At 45.1% G+C, this 11,858-nt stretch overlaps 1 protein-coding gene across 11 annotated transcripts in view; it reads right to left on the bottom strand.

Moving 5' to 3' along the window:
* The window catches only part of Kalrn (kalirin RhoGEF kinase), a 615,547-nt gene that overhangs the window by 7,290 nt on the left and 596,399 nt on the right, over positions 1-11,858 (bottom strand). For all 11 annotated transcript variants that reach the window (XM_057764996.1, XM_057764997.1, XM_057765000.1 and 8 more), the window contains 6 exons: positions 10,868-10,989; positions 10,059-10,190; positions 8,329-8,493; positions 6,562-6,640; positions 3,621-3,821; positions 377-515 (listed from right to left, as the gene is read on the bottom strand). In XM_057764996.1, the coding sequence (XP_057620979.1) occupies positions 377-515; positions 3,621-3,821; positions 6,562-6,640; positions 8,329-8,493; positions 10,059-10,190; positions 10,868-10,989 (838 nt within the window). The remainder of the gene's footprint in view (positions 1-376; positions 516-3,620; positions 3,822-6,561; positions 6,641-8,328; positions 8,494-10,058; positions 10,191-10,867; positions 10,990-11,858) is intronic.

Genomic DNA, 11,858 nt, shown 5'->3' with positions numbered 1-11,858 from the left:
AGGTGTTCTGCCACCAAGTCATGTGTTATTCCAGAATAGCCACGCCGTCTTACCCAACCTTTGTCTTTGTAATGAATCAAGAAAATAAATAGCCTTTTAAGAAAACAGAAGCTTTTCATTAAAAACAAAATTTTCTGAGCAGTGGTGGCAGACACTTTAATCTTAGAACTTGGGAGGCAGAAGCAGGCAGAGCTCTGAGTTCAAGGTTATCCTGGTCTACAGAGCGAGTTTCATGATGGCCAGGGCCAGAGAAACCCTATCTTGAAACAACAACAACACAAAAACCAAACCAAGGAAAAAGAAAAAAAAATACAAATGTACATTCCTCAAGTTAGACTCTGCTACTTTGCTGCAGCAGGTGCTGATTTTGCATTACCTTTATATCCAAGTGTGCCACCCTGCAGTTATGGAGGTACTGCAGAGCTTCCATGATGTCTCGGATATAGAAAGCTACTTTCTCTTCCATCAGCTCATCATGATTCATAAGGTAGTCCAAGAGTCGACCGTCATCCATCCTGAAAACAAGGAGGTGGGTAAAAGGATGCTTGAGAGGAGACAGAGAATCGGCCCTCTATAAAGCTTAAAAAGCTCGAGGATGTCTCTTAATGGAGAATGGCATTTCAAGACACACACACGCACATATGTTGTGAGATATTAGTTGAGGATGTGTTACATTCATTTATGCTGTGGAATATTTAATAATGCAAAGATGTGTTGTGTTCTTTTATCTTACATTTGTTTAACTCTGTGAAGCTGTGTTACTTTGCCTGCTTAAAATACCAGAGTGGTCTACTAGAGAGCTGAATGGCTCAAAGCTAGGTAGGAGAAAGGATAGGTGGGGCTGCCAGGTAGAGAGAATAGATAGAAGGAAAAAAAGAGAAGGGGGGCGAGAAAAGAAGGAGAAGAAGATGCCAGGGGCCAGCCGCCCAGCCGCCCAGCCGCCCAGCCACCCAGCCAGCCACAGAGTAGGAAGGAAAGAAAGGTAAATAGAATAGAGACAGGTAAAAACCCAGAGGCAAAAGGTAGATGGGATAATTTAAGTTAAGAAAAGCTGGCTAGAAATAAGTCAAGCTAAGGCTGGGCATTCATAAGAAAGAATAAGTCTCTGTGTGATTATTTGGGAGCTGGGTGGTAGCACCTCCCAGAGTAAAAGAGTAAAAAAACCCAAAACCTAAAACTAACTAACTACACACATATTTCAGAGCCCAAAGTGAGTGCCATGTTCAGAATAGAATGAATCACGTTACAAATGTGGTAAGCTCACCACAAATCCTTAGAACCTTGCTTATGGAATGTTGATTTTAAGGTCTAACCTGGATTTAAGGTTAGGGTGAGGGTAAAAAAAATCGGTGCTTATAATTAGCCTCATCTATGTTAAAAAGTATCTTCACTTTTGATATTTTTAGATGGGAGAAATGTGAAGTAGGGTAAATTTCACCTTGGCATATTTGATTTCTTCTTAACTCCTTCTCCTTTCTGGACAGCTTGCCAAGTTCTAACCACTGCCTGGGAAAGTGGTAAGTGGAGCCAGTCATATGCAAATTTAACCTCTGGTTCTGTCACTTCCAGATGGTGGCTGCAGGTAATCATTTAATGTCTCTGTGTTTTGGCTTCCCTGAAGCACCCCATCTTTTAAAGTGGAAATAGCAACAGGACAGTGACAATAAGCGACATCAACAACAAAATAAGATCTGCTTCTTTGTCAGCCTTGTGCAAGAGCCCAGCAAAGCAATGAGGAATTAACACAACCCTAGTGTAAGAAAGTGCTCGTGGTATCTGAATGACAATGGCTGCCTTAGGCTCAGGTTTGAACACTTGGTCCCCAGTTGGTGTAACTGTTTGGGAAGGACTAGGAGGTGTGGCCTTGTTGGAGGAAGTGTGTCACTGTGTGTGGGCTTCGATGGTTTCAGAAGTCTATACCATTCCTGGTTAGTTTTCTGCCTTGTGCATGTGGATCAAGAGGCGAGTTCTTAGCTACTGCTCTAGCATCGTCTGCCTGCTGCCACACTCGCCACCATGATGGTCATGAACTCTAACCCTCTGAAATGGTAAGCCCCCCGAGAGACTCTTCCTTCTCTATGTCGCCTTGCTCGTGGTGTCTCATTCCAGCAATAGCGAAGTAACCAAGACAGTGCTCAGAAAACGGCAGCTATTTCCAGGCTCCCTGTGCCCTTTTGTAACAAGAAGTGATCAAACTCTTTAAGTAGCAATGACTCATTTGAGATACATCTCAGGAAATGCCCATGTCAAGGAGTGTGAGCCAAGGTAAGAATAACTTCCAACCACATCTGAAACCTGCCTGACCGTTTTCATTTTCTCCTCTAGTTTGCTCCTTGCTGTGAGACTATTTTCTACTTTCTTGATAGGAGAAAAGGATGAAGACCCTGGAAAGTTCTCTACTTCCCTCTGACCTACTAGGTATGAAGTGGGGGAGAACAGGACAGAGAGGAGTGGCACTGAGTTCGCTACATGCAACTCCCAGAGATACTTGGAGCAAACAAAGGGAGCATTTACAGCAACACTGCTCCAAGCCCACAAAGCACCAGCCACCCCACCCATCTTGGAGCTCTTCGCTAGTCTTCATCCTTCCTAGACCAGGGAATCGAAATCTCAGTTGCCTGGAGGAGGGTTCCACCAGCATCCCTACTGACCATACAGGAGACCTACCGGGAGAGCAAGATTCAGGGCATGGTCTGCTCAGGCCTTGCTTCTCACACATCTTCCCTGACGGTCACACCTAACAAAGAACTGTTGTATGTTGTAGCTCTGTCTAATGTATGATCCCTAGCATCTCCCAGGCTTTATTTAAAGTATTATTTATCTCTTGGTCTTAACTATTAGATTTATGGCCTCAGAGGATAAGAGCTGTGTCTTTCTAAGGATATTTATTATCTAGATAATCTGCCATTCCTGGAATGTCTTGGAGGGAAAAGTTCCACCCTGAAAGAATAGGGTAGTAGAGTGGGGGTGCCACGGCTATTGACTGAAGGACAAACTCCTGCCGTACCAGCTCCACCCCTGTCCATCGGCCTTCCTCCAGTAAACTCTTCTTAGGTGTCATCAAGCCTGAGAGTGCACAGTAGGAAGAAAATGAAATGTAAGTGAGAAACGAGTACAGATTATGGCTAGGGAAGGGAAATAAGTTCTGGTGCTCTATAGTATGGTGACTAGAGTTACCAATATGAACTGTTAATATATTTCAAATAGCTAGAGAAGAGGTTTTTTTTTTTTTAATGTTTTTGTTGCAAAGAAATGATGAATGTTTAAGGTGACGGATATGCTAATATCCTAATTTGATGATCACAGCATGTATGCATGCAATGAAATACTGTACCCCAAAAATATAAACAACCAAATAAATGTTAGAAAAATAAGAAAAAGCGGAGTGAGAAGATGTGGGTTCCAGGCCACACTCATCTGGACTTTTGTAGAGCTAGCTATTCTTGGTCTTCTAGTCTGTAGAATGAGACTACATTTACCTAAGACAGGTGGTGAAAGGCTTATGTAGCACTTTGCAGACCATAAAACATGGTGAAAATGTAACTCTTGTCCATTAATTGTGGGCAGTGCACAGCCCCAGCAGATGGGGACCCCTTTAGAGATAAGACCCCTGTACTCACAGTTCCAATATCAGGATGTAGGACGTGGGGGACTCGTAGGTGTCATGGAGAGTGACATACTGGGGGTGCTGCAGGTGCTGAAGCAGGGCAGCCTCATGGGCAGCCTGTTCCTTCTTCTTCATTTTCTTGCTCACAAATTTCACAGCAACATCTTTGCGGGTAGCTTTGTGGATGCATTTCTTTACAATAGAGAACCGGCCTCTGGGAGACAAAAGGGGAGAAGGTTCTCCAAGGTTCATCAGTCAGTGGGGGGTCATTTACCAGAATATGTTACGGTGTGTGCATGTGTGTGTGTGTGTTTGTGTATGTGCTCAAGCATGCATGTGTGTGCATGTGTGTGTATGTGCTCGAGCATGCATGTGTATATGCATGTATGTGAGTGCTCAGGCATACATGTGCATGTACATGTGTGCTCGAGCATGTGTGAGTGCATGTATGTGTATGCTTGAACATGTGTGTAAGAGTGTATGTGTGTGCTCAGGCATGCGTATGTTTGTGTGTGTTTGTGTGTGGATGCATGTGCACATGCTTACTTAAATTGCCGAGACAGTAACATCATACAAGTTGAGTGTCCCTAATCCAAATATCTAAAGTCCAAAATGCTCTAAAATCTGACAGCTTCTGAATGAAGACATGAGACCACTGTGGGAAGTTTCATACCTGACTTCATGTTGTTGTGAGTGACGGTCAAATGCAGGTCCACCAGACATAGCACATAAAATTACTTTCAGGCAAAGGTGTGCATGAAATATGGATGAACTATTTTAGACTTGGGTCCCATGCTCAAGACACCTTGCTGTGTACATGTGCACATCTCCCCCCCATCAAGCAGTAGTAGAGATCTTTCTGGGGCTGGAGTCATAGCTCAGAGGTTAGGACCTGGGTTGGATTTCTAGCACCCAGTTCCAAAGTATCTGGACTGGACTCTTCTGGACTCTTCAGTCACCAGGCACACATGTGGTGTGGGTACATACATGCAGGCACCTAACCATCCTCATGAAATCAAAACAAATACATTTGAAACAAAGAGAGAGACCTTTCCTTCTTGGACTGTTGAGTTGGTTTAGTAGAGAAAGGCACCTGATGTCTGAAGAGATAAGCCTAACAGTCTGAGCTTGATGCCTAGAACTCACATAAAATCAGGAGAGCAGGGACCCCACAAATTGTCCTATGACTCCCTACACATGGGCTGTGGCATGTGTGCACACATCCCGCATAATATATACACATACACACTAATACATGATAAAATAAAAAGAAACCTTTCCTTTTGTACTTTTAATTATAATAATTTTTTTAACAAAAGTCATCTCTCCTTCCTTAGCATCCTAGGGCTCTTTGAGATGCCAAAGTATCATTTTAAAAAGATTTATTGATTTATTATGTATACAGTGTTCTGTCTGCATGTTTGCCTGTACATAAGAAGAGGGCATCAGATCCCATTACAGATGGTTGTGAGCCTCCATGTGGTTGTTGGGAATTGAACTCATGATTTCTGGAAGATCAGTCAATGCTCTTAACCTCTGAGCCATCTCTATAACCCTCCGAACTAATATAATTTTTTAGTCAAGATATTTTTATGCCATTTTAAGCATTACATAAGGGTGGGTTTATTTTCTTTTCTAAGCAGAATATACTTCTACACACAATGATGGAGCTGGGGAGATAGCTCAGTGGTTAAGACCACTGTTGTTCTTGCAGAATACCAGTGTTCAGTTCCCAGCACCCATAGTTGGCTCATAACTCTCCATACCTCCAATTCCAGGAGCTCTAACACCCTCTTCTGGTCTCTGCAGACACCAGGCATGCATGTGGTGCACAGACATACATGCAGGCAAAATAGCCATGCAGATAAATAAAATTAATTTTAAAAAGAAAGTAAAATGAAACCTTTTAGATTCCCCTTTATTTTTATTTTATATGTATGGCCAATTTGCCTACCTGTATGTCTGTGCACCAAATGTGTGCAATGCTCCCAGAGGCCAGAATAGAGTGTTAGAACCCTTGGTTGTGAGCTGCCATGTAGGTGCTAGGAATTAAATCCATGTTCTCTAGAAGAGCAGCCAGTGCTCTTAGGCACTAAGCCTGAATACATAAAACTTTTCACAAGATTTTGTTATATTTTACCTACAGAGCAAGGCTGAGCAACTCCTTTGATCATAGGGCAATGAAATTAGAAGTGAATAACAAAATATAATTTAAAATCTCATACATATTAGAGCATTTTATGTAATTTCTACTCTATTGTAATTGGTTCAAAAATAAACCATAGTTGAAAAAATACCTAGAAATAACAATGATAATAGAAATATTATATATCGCCGGGCGGTGGTGGCGCACGCCTTTAATCCCAGCACTCGGGAGGCAGAGGCAGGCGTATCTCTGTGAGTTCGAGACCAGCCTGGTCTACAAGAGCTAGTTCCAGGACAGGCTCCAAAACCACAGAGAAACCCTGTCTCGGAAAACCAAAAAAAAAAAAAAAAAAAAAAAAAAAAAAGAAATATTATATATCAAAACTTGGAACATACAGCTAAAATTACACTTTTTAGGAATATTTTGTGGCTTAAAAATCTCCAGACTTTCTTAGAAAATGTTGATGAGACCAGCTTCCAACTCAAGCAAAGAAAAAGAAAAGTAGAAAAATTTCAGGAATGCACTAGCTGTTTTCCAACCACAGAGAATTCTTCTACACAAGATAGAAAGAAACCCCAGCTGAGGCAATGTGACACACACCTTTAATCACAGCACTCAGGAGGTAGAGGCAGGCAGATCTCTGTGCACTCAAGGTCAGCCTGGCTTATAGAGCTAATTCCAGGACAGTAAAGCCACACAAAGAAACCTTGTCTCAAAATTGAAAAAAAAAAATAACAAACAAACAGAAAGACAGACCAACAAAACTAAGTTGATCATTTTCCTGTTGTGAGGTAGCTGGTCTCCTTACCTGCCAATCTCGTTCAGTTCGGTGTAAGCAGAATCAAAATTTTCCTTCCAAGAAATGGTGGCACCATCAGCGGCTGCATCTTTGGGCAAGGGAGAATCCACAAGTAACATTATGAATGTCATATGAAAAAAAAGAAAAGCTTCATAAAGAAAATCATAACAACCTAAGGAAAATAGCCCATTCTTATGACTAAACTTGGAGGCCTCCCAGTGGGAAAAGGCCGTGACTCTCTGGAAAGTTATTTTTTTAAATGTCTGAGGGGAACTGATATGGCAGAGGCAGATAGGCACTCTCTGTCATCTCCTCCAGCAAAGGGAGAACATGGGACACAATCAGAAACATAGTTTCCCGGAAAGGTAGAGAAAACATAGAAACGGAGAAGAGGAACACTTTGAAGAAGTCAGTGAAGGTGAGGACCAGGAGAGGGTGCAGAGAGATTGAAAAAGCTGAAGGTCACGGAAGGAAAAAGGAAACGCCATGAGCAGAGCATGCTAGAGAGTTCTCTGCCTAGCACCAAAGTTCTCAGCCTTGGGCAAGTTCACCCTGGATACGGGCTGACTGAACTTCAGTCATAATTGGTTCTTGTGTGAGATTTGGTGGTTCAGCTTGACCTTGTACGATGGATGTGTTAATTGTGTTATACAGACACACACAGAAGCATGCACACCCCTTGGGATTTGTATTGTCTGCTGGGGATCGGGTCTTAGAAGTAACATAACAAAAATGGTGGCCATCCCAAGTCACATTGAGCTGGTAGCTTGGAAAGAAGGGACCCATGTTAGTAACTCAGTTCTTAAGACTCCACACTGGTCCGTCACCTCAGCTCTCCCAAACACGAGCTGGTGACATGCCCACAATGAATTCTGAGGACGTGTGGATCCAGGGTCAAAGTTTTCCAGAAAGTCACACACCTGTGAGTACAAGTCAAGGCCACTGGCAGGCACCTGACTGGGCTGACCATGACCTGCGTGGTCATTTTTGGCCAAGGCCCTGTGGCGACTCCAAACTTCCTTTAACCCACAGAGACACAGGTCTGTGGCTTTTTAAGTACGGTGACCCTCCCACTCTTTCCTGTCTTGTCCTCAGCACACACACACGCCACATCTGTGTACTGCCTAAAGTGTCACCAATGGGATGTTTCTTCAGAACAGCAAGCGTCCTCCTTTAAAATATCCACGGGACCAAGATGGGCAGAGAGCAAGGTGGGCAGAAGAAGAACCACACCGGTAATATCCATTTCTAGTTAGTTACATGTATGTCTTAATTTCAATTCTATGTAGATAAAATCGATCTGTGTGGGAAACTAAATTCTGGAAGGGTGGGGCAAATATCAACATTTCATCTGATAGCAAAGTCTTTCACCCAGGTTGCTTTGCTCCCTCTTTTAAGTCATTTAGCACAGGACTATAGTCCTGTGTTCAACACATGCTGGCCAGAGGCACCCAGGGGAAAACAAACTTAGAATTCCCAAGAGGTCTCAGAGGAGGGCCAGAGCCAGAGAGCAGATTGGGACACAGGTCTGTCCATCGACGTTCCCCTGGGAAACCCCAGAAAGCCCAGGGTCAGCAATGGTGGTAGACCTCATGTTGGCTCCGATCGATATGTCTCCTGGAGACACTCCATCTGGTCTTTCAAAGGTGGCCGGATGGAAACTGCCATGCAGCCCCAAGACCCCTCCCCATGGGATCAGAGATGCCAAAGATTTTGCAACAGTTGTCCACTGCCTCGCTTCTGCTGGCTAGCTGCCCTAGGCTTGCTGGGACTCACCGTACTCTGGAAGGCGCACAAACTCCGAGGCTTCACTGGGGAGGCTGATTCCCCAAGGATTGCTGGCACTGACCCGGAACTGATAAGGGCATCCGGGACTAAGGTCTTCAATGACGAGGTAAGTGTCCAAGGTTGAAGCTACAGACTGCTGCCAGACCTGGGAACCTAGGGGGCAGTTCCAAGGAGAGGGAGGGGGAGTCAAAGACCTTCAGCAGCCAAAGATAGGAAAATGGACAGAAGCAGTTCAAAGGACAGGATGGCCACTGTCAGGTTCTGAAAGCCTGCAGTCCAATGTGGGGGATTTTGGCCCCGTTTCCTAAATACCATCAAATAAAGCCTGTGCAAGAAGTTGGCCTGTGGACTCTATCCCTTCTCAAATGTGCAAGCTGAGGAGCTAGCACTGACTTTACGTGGGGATATGTGGCAGCGTCATTGAGCTGTAAGAAGATACAGCAAAGTGAGAGAAAACACGCCTCTGGAAATTGAAAGCAAAATGAACACATACAGGAGCATGTGAAAATACTCCACGCATGGCATGATTCTCCCCTTTACTCCAGCTAAAGTTCACAGAAACCCGGTGGAGAAGGGAGCACTAATCTTACTCGACAGAGGAAGAGATAGAGTCTCAGAAGTACTAAGCAGTTTATCTAAGAGAGCTTAGCTTCTGAGCGAGCTATGAGCTGAACTTGGGGACACTGAAGCAGGTCCTCTGGCTCAGCAGTCACACCTGCGCTGGCCTGCACAGCCTGCGGCAGACAGCTCAAGGAAAGGCGGAACTGAAGAGTCTTATAATCACACAGCTCCTCCTTAACAAGGAAAAGAGGAAGGAAGAGCGAAGGTAACGATGGTGATGGAAAGCAAAGTAAAAAAAATGATCTTGGGCGGGCAAGCCGGGCTTTCAGTCCAATTGGGTAATTTGTGATGTGGTTCGGAGCTGCGGTTGCGATAATCACAACTTCCTGGAAGCGCCTTTCTAATAATAGTAATACAATAAATGTATTATTATTTATTATAATTTTACTATTCTGGAGACAGGGTCTTACTATGTAGCTCTAGCTGACCTAGGCCACTCTGTAGACTAGGCTTGGCTTTGAACTCATGGAGAACCTGCCAGTACCTTCCAAGTTCTCAAAGGTGTGAGCTACCACATCTGGCTTAAACTACCTTCCTTCCTTCCTTCCTTCCTTCCTTCCTTCCTTCCTTCCTTCCTTCCTTCCTCCCTCCCTCCCTCCCTCCCTCCCTCCCTCCCTCCCTCCCTCCCTCCCTCCCTCCTTCCCTCCCTCTCTCTCCTTTCTTTCCTCACAGTTAAAGATACATATGTGTATACATGCTACAGATTTTATCTGGTGGTGAACAGAAATGGTTTCTGTTCTGGGAAAAAACAACCACAGACTCGTCAACTACAGAGGAGGGTCTAATGGGAGCTCGCCCCTTACTAACTACAGTGTTGTGTTTCTTTACTCCTTAGCCTCTGTTAAATGGGTTCCATTGCGCCCATCTATGTGATTGAGCAGGGTAAGCAGGACAATGCAATGGAGACACATTGCCACCTAGTGGCTGGATCAGGAAGGTCCCAGGGAGTTTCCATTTGGAACAGCGGGCTGCCGTAGCCTGGCCCCGGGGTGCACGAGCCAGGCCAAGTGCGGCGAATAGGAAGCTTTATGAAGTCTCAGGTTCACGTCCCTGAAGCCCTCCTGAGAGGAAGCAAATACAGAGAGAGAGCAACACACCTTCCTCGCGGTACTCCACAGTGTACCCCGAAATAGTGCAGTTCCCAGTGCTGGCCGGGGGCAGCCAGCGGAGGATGACGGAGGTGCAGCTCCTCTCCTGCGCAATGGGGCGGTTGGGGGCTGCGGGAACACCTGTGGAGACAGACAGCAGGGCGGGGCTGCTCCTCTGAACTCGAGTAGCTCCATAGTCTCATGGAGCCCTGGAAACATGCCAAACCCGTCTCAATTCTGGTGCGTAGCCTTGTCCAAGCAGTGCTCTTGACTCCAGGCCCAAGGGAGGCCTAGGAGATGGGACCTGCTGCCTGGCAACCTCCTTCAATTAAACAGGAACCACGCTGAGGACTGGGGAAGGGCTCTTAGCAAGCCTGTTTCTCTTCCCATTGGCCTGGGTTCTGCTTTAGAATTTGACGAGGGATCCTTTCTCCTCGAATCTCAGGGTGACCTGGCTATGTCCACTTAAAATCACCAATTTAAATTCTTCGAGGCAGGAATAGGGAAGGCAGAATGCGGGCAGCCAGGGCAGTGGGGAGAGAGGAGGTTGGAGTCATTGTTTAATAGGAACAGATGATAAAAGAGTCATATGGAAGGGTGGTGGTGGCCACAAACCAATGGGCATGTCCTCAATGGCACCGAACTCTCTACTTTTAAGTGGTCAAGATGCTAAATTTTATTGTTATGTTTTGCTACAGTCAAGAAATGCTTTAAAATAGATATAGATAGATGGATGGAGGGAGGGAGGGAGGGAGAGAGGAGAGAGAGAGAGAGAGAGAGAGAGAGAGAGAGAGAGAGAGAGAGAACGCACAGCGTACCTTGCACCTTAACTGTAGCTGACGTGGATGCGGTTCCATGGTCATTTGTTGCTATGCAGGTATAAATCCCGCTGTCTTGGGGCATCAGGTTGCAGATCTTGAGGGTGATTTCCCCAGAATCACTAGGACATTAAGTGCATCTCCTTCAGACTTGAGTGACAGGACAGTTGGGGGACAGGTAAAATGCTACCTGCTTGGTCCAGGGTGTGCAGAGGTCAGAGCGCACGCCTCCAGCTTACCTACTTCTACACTTGCATCCATTGTCTTATGTGGGGAAATGCTTTTCTGGCTATTTTCACTGCCCAAATTTGTGTAAATAAGGAATAGAATAGGGATGGCATGATATATGAATTAGAAATAAATAAAATCCGGTAACCTATTGGTTTGCATCGTAATTATGAGTACTTTACACAAGTAACCTTGGGCTGAAATAGCTTCAATCTCATAAGTCAATAATAAACGATAAAAGAGATTCAATAATGGAAATGTGTGTATATTTCAAATCTTACACATGGGATCCTTGAAAGCATTAAGTGGGTGTTGGGGACATGGCGGCTCAGTGGGTATGCAGCGCTTGCTGTACAGCATGAGAATAGGAGTTAGTAACAAGCTGGGTGCAGCACGTGCCCGTGACCCCAGAACTGGGTGCTCGGTGAGTTGGGGAGCAGGCAGATCCAGAGGCTGCTGGCCAGCCAGTCCAACCAAAAGAGTAAGTTCCAGGTGAAGAGCAAGAGGTGAAGACACTTGAGGTGGACCTCTGTCCCCATGTGTACATGTCTAGGTGAGCACACACACACACACACACACACACACACACACACACACGCGCACACAGAACCTAAGTGGTAACTTTCTCACTTGCCCCAGAATGGCTTTCAGAAACACCTCACAGAAGGAACTTCTCCGAGAGGGTTAATTCTCAGGGAAGCCAGTCCACCCACTCTGTCGTGGTTTGAACGAGGATGGGTCCAGAAGGCTCACATGCTTAAAT

Source organism: Chionomys nivalis, chromosome 3 (genome assembly GCF_950005125.1).
Source record: "Chionomys nivalis chromosome 3, mChiNiv1.1, whole genome shotgun sequence".
NCBI classification, from domain to species: domain Eukaryota; kingdom Metazoa; phylum Chordata; class Mammalia; order Rodentia; family Cricetidae; genus Chionomys; species Chionomys nivalis.
The sequence above is the reverse complement of the archived record's forward strand: the minus strand, read 5'-3'. Positions and strand labels throughout refer to the sequence as shown.